General features: G+C 49.3%; 1 protein-coding gene across 1 annotated transcript; it reads right to left on the reverse strand.

Annotated features, from left to right (window-relative positions):
- Positions 1–278: 278 nt before the first annotated feature.
- LOC123124563 (PAN domain-containing protein At5g03700-like) lies at positions 279–2033 on the reverse strand. Its single transcript, XM_044545153.1, has one exon. The coding sequence runs from the start codon at positions 2005–2007 to the stop codon at positions 508–510; it is 1500 nt and encodes a 499-aa protein (XP_044401088.1). The 5' UTR covers positions 2008–2033; the 3' UTR covers positions 279–507.
- Positions 2034–4818: the final 2785 nt, after the last annotated feature.

The raw sequence follows: 4818 nt of genomic DNA on the forward strand, positions 1-4818 counted from the left end.
AAACAAGTCAACATGTTCATTAGGCCCCTAATCACTTGTTATCACACCAAAACCCCACTTAGGACATACTAGATTTTCTTTCAAAAATTACTTGCCAAAGAGAACGATTTCCCTTAATTAGGTTCATACTTTCAATTATAACATTAAATATAAAAGGATATCTTGCATCAAAATTATCGTTTGCTCTTTTCTTGGCAATGCATGATGTTGAAATCACCACCGGATACTTATACACGATTCAGCATACATGTTCAGATACAGAGATGGTGAAAAGAATGGGAACGAAAAACCCTACACAATGGATGGACTACGTCACTACGATCCCTTACGTAAAAAAACAAGTTTCTGTAACCTATGTAATTCTGCATGGAGCAGAGCTGGCTGCAGCCATCAATCCTCTTTCTCCAAGCTCTGCAGCTCAGCAATCCGCATGGCATGGGCATGGTACCGATCGATGGAGCGCGCAACGTCCGGGCGATGGGTTCAGCTTCAATACAGTCGCACCGATCACGTCTTGAAGGAATTGTTTGGGCTGTCCATGGACTTGAGGTCCCTGTAATGTCCCGGCGTCAGCTCCTGCTCCATCCCCACACCGCCAGCCCGCCGTTGCCGCAGCCACCGCTTCCACCCGATGTACGCCCCGGCCACGGCCAGGCTCGCCAGGACCAGCGACGCAACCACCACCGCGGCTGTCACGCCTGGCGACATGCCCCGCCCCGCTGCGCTCTGCTGCTGCGCCTTCCTGATCTTGAAATAGCCCACCTTCCGGTCGTCGGCCTCGTACACCACCGTCTCCACGGGAAAGTCGATGAGGTAGCAGTAGCCGCTCCCCCCGTTGTACACCGCGCCCCAGCAGCTGCAGCTGGCCGCGCACGACTGCTCGCACTCCGCCGCCGTCTTGTACGTCTCGAACGGCAGCTGCTCCTTGTACGCCAGTGACACCCGGTTCCGCCGCACAACGTCGAACAGCTGCCCCCCGCCGCCCCCGCAGAGGTCGGTGGACTCCTCGGCGCGACATGGCGGGGCGATCGATGCGGTGCTGTTGATGAGACACTGGCACTTGGGCGCTCCTCCGGGGACGCACAGGCCGTAAGCGCCGCACGGGGTCGGCAGCTCGCACGGCCCGTTGATGGCCTTGTAGTCGGAGGTCCAAGCTTTGGAGCCCTCGGTCCAGTAGTATGCGCGGAGGTTGCCATCGTCGTCCAGCGTCATCCGCCGGAAGGCGCCGGTGAGGTTCCGGACGAATGTGTCGAAGGCAAGCATGTCGACGCTCTGGTCGCCACCCAGGAGGTAGAGCCCGAAGAAGCCGCGGCTGTCCAGGCGGCCGTAAACCGGCGGCTGCGTTGCGTTCTCTGGCTGGGCCTCGCGAGCCGTGTACTGCCAGTACATCGGCCTCGTGCGGCCACCATAGAACTCCATGTGCAGCGCCATGTACGTCTTGGCGAACCGCAGAGAGAAGCGGCGGTTCTTGGAGATGAGCGGCGGCGAGGACATGGTGAAGTTCTGGCCTAGGACGAGCGTGTCCGATGGGTTTTCAAAGCTGCGCCAAGGCGTACCGCGCCGGTTGAAGAGCCGGATGACGAGGTCGGACGAGTTGAGGAGCGCGACCGTATCGCCGACGACGTTGAGGGTGCTCCAGAGCTCGCCGACCCCGGGGACGGTGAGGACCAGGCGGCTGTCGAAGGAGAGCGTAGCCGGGCGCGACCAGTCGGCGACACGGGCCGGCGTGGCACGCCAGAGTGGGAAGGACGAAGGGAGGTGGACGACGGCGAGGTCCAGGGACGCCGAGCCGACGCGGAGGAAGCCGAAGGCGAAGACGCCGTTGTGCGAGTACAGCACCGGCTCGAACCGCCCCGGCGCGTCGGCCGAGTGCGTCGCGGTGAAACCGTTGGACAGCTGCGTCACGGGCTCTTCACCGTCGGCTCCGTCAATCAGGGGCACCGCCGACGCAATGAAGAGGGCGGCGAGGAAGACGGCGATGGCCGGATCAGGCTTGCCTTCCCTCATTGCAGGGGCAGGAAATTAAGAACGGGATAAAGGTCAAATGCTTGAGACAGAGTAGCATGCATACAAACTATATATGCATCATCAAATAGAAGGTCAACGGCCGGCGTGAGCCTCCATTCGATCTAGTCTGTTTCCAACTCACGTAATACATAGTAGATGACAAAAAAAGAATGTAAATTGAGTTTGTGGAGGAGATGAACATGCCTGATCTGGAACTTTGCATCACCCGCAAGTTGCAACTACTCTAAGCATATGAACTGGCCAATAGTCAACTCTCTGTTCCAGCTCATCTAAAAAAATACAACTCTCTGTCCCATCCCAGCTGGTCAGAACTATTTCGAGACTATTTTGCTATACTTTTCAGACGATTCAAGAAAAAAGCCCGCTGCAAATATGATGTCAGATTTTTAAACATGGCAAAACAAATGTTTTTTATGATAAATTACGTGCCGCGAGCATGGCAATTCTCTTCAGCATGCATGTCAAATCCCGGCATGTTTAGTCTTTTTTTTAGAATTTGCCATGCTTGTGCTGAAAAAATTGTCCATACCCGCGACATGTAATTTTGTTATAAAAAAATGTTCAATCTGACATGCGTAAAAATCCGACGTCAGAATTTTTGCATTTCCAAAAATTAAATCGACGTTAAATACTTGTTCTGAATAGTGAGGTTCATAACCATTCCTAGATCGGTGCTAACAAGTGAGATTCATAATCATTTCTAGATTTATACAAGTACAAAGACAAGAAAGTCTTATCGATTAAGAAATAAGTACGATTATTGGTTCTACTACTAAGTCACCCTGCGATGTAACTGCAAGTATTGGCTGGGATAAGCGTAGGGGAAAAGATATGATATTAAATGGTGGAGTGCTGCTGGTTGTTTGTTTGTTAGTTTTGAGCGTTGACCTTGAGTGTCATGAACATAACTGAAACAAAGTGCATGTTATGCACGTTCCTTTATGTTTTTTAGGGAATGTCATTCGGCTAGCTTTATTCATTTATTTATTTTTGAAAAAAGAAGTTAAAACCCATGACCTCTGCATCAAAGTTGTATTCATCGGTAGAAGTAGATACTTTTTACCATGCTCAGTGATATAACACCAATAGATCATCGTCCCAAATACATGAAATGGACGACTGAAAACTATCCCTCGCTATCAAGTGGGCCAACGCGTTGGCATTCTGATCGCAATGTTCATACATTTAGTAAAGCCTGAACTCAAAATTCTGCAGTCACGAAAGATCACCGTCGAAGATGTCGCAGTCATAACTTACTCCAGCGTCATTGCAATCACGCTTGAGTCGCCTGGTTCAATATAACTCGGAGGGACCGATGTGCAATGGCTAGGGCAAACCTTGTCTCGGTGGCACCGATAGTGTCAACTCGGTGGTAGCAATAAGGCAACAGAGAGTTGGCAAGCCATCTCGGTGGTACCGGTTGCATCAACTCGGTGAGACCGAAGTGAAGCAATAAGTAACAGAGAGTTGGCAAGGCCATCTCGGTGGGACCGAGATTTGTTAGGGTTTGGCAGTGGCTAAGTCCAGATGAACTCAGCGGCTCCAGATAGGAAATTTTCGGTGGGGCTGAGTTGGAATATAGGGTTTGGACATATTTGGATGGAGAAAGTGGTTGAGGGTTTTGGAGCAATGTTACTAAGCACTTGAGCAAAAAGATCATTAAGCAACACCTCATCCCCTTTTAATGCTATTGGCTTTCCTATGGACTCAATGTGATCTTGGATCACTTAACAAAAAATGTAGAGTCTTGAGCATTTGCCAATCCATTTCCTTAGCATTTTAAGGGGTCCACAATCACTAATCCTTGCCACGTTAATCATTGAACATCCTGAAATATTTAACTTGAATGGACATTAGTTCAATAAGATATATGTTGTTATGAATTATCAAACCCACCCTGAAATTAGTTACACTTTCACATGCCACATAGACCAAGAGAAACCCGTCATGGTCAAACCCTTCTCGTACGTTGTGGTCAAAGAGATAGATCGTGTGAGCCCATAGATCTTGATAATTCTCTGATTTTTCAAAACAACAAATAACAAAAACATCATTCTACAAATTTCCAAAACAAGGACATCAAGGTTTATTTAATAGACATGAGAGGTCACTACAGACACATTTAGATGCTAAATGTCTGTAATGACCGCATCATGACGCTTAAATCAAGCTTGAGATATAGCAACTTCCCACCTGGTCACCCATCCTCAGACTACTCCAGCCCCAGCACGCTTAAATTGTGTGTTTTATTCAACTCGGCTAGCGGATGGGAAGCTGCCCCTTGCTGATAAGAGTTGCCTCCTCGCCTTTAAGATGTTTCCCGATGGTCATCGTGTGGAACCTACTCCCTACTATCACACACGTTTGTGCTTTTAGAAACCGTGTGCAATCTTTACATACCGGACCACTTTCATTCAAACTTAATTTTTTTTTACATAAAACTTGCAAGAAGAAGCAAAAGCTTTTCTTTTCATTAATTAAGAACAATATAGTTGCCCAGTTAATTATGGAAACCGGGCGAAAACTGATACAAACAAGGCCTAAACCTACGAGGACTCTTGGCTGAGCATGAACTGGTACATGCCTTTGTCCACGCATCTAATACTCTCACGGAACTAGTGTACCACAATATCGATCTCCGGCCAGGATATTTGAAGGGCGACAGTCGATTCCAAGCTGCTGCGAGCATTTTGCTCTGCTTCGTCGTTGGCGGCACCTCGGGGCCGAGGAGGTCGACGAGCCAATCGACCAGCCCATTAGCATCGTGGCAGCGGATTCTGGCAGTGTGTA

This window comes from Triticum aestivum, chromosome 5D (assembly GCF_018294505.1).
Source record: "Triticum aestivum cultivar Chinese Spring chromosome 5D, IWGSC CS RefSeq v2.1, whole genome shotgun sequence".
In the NCBI taxonomy this organism is placed as follows: domain Eukaryota; kingdom Viridiplantae; phylum Streptophyta; class Magnoliopsida; order Poales; family Poaceae; genus Triticum; species Triticum aestivum.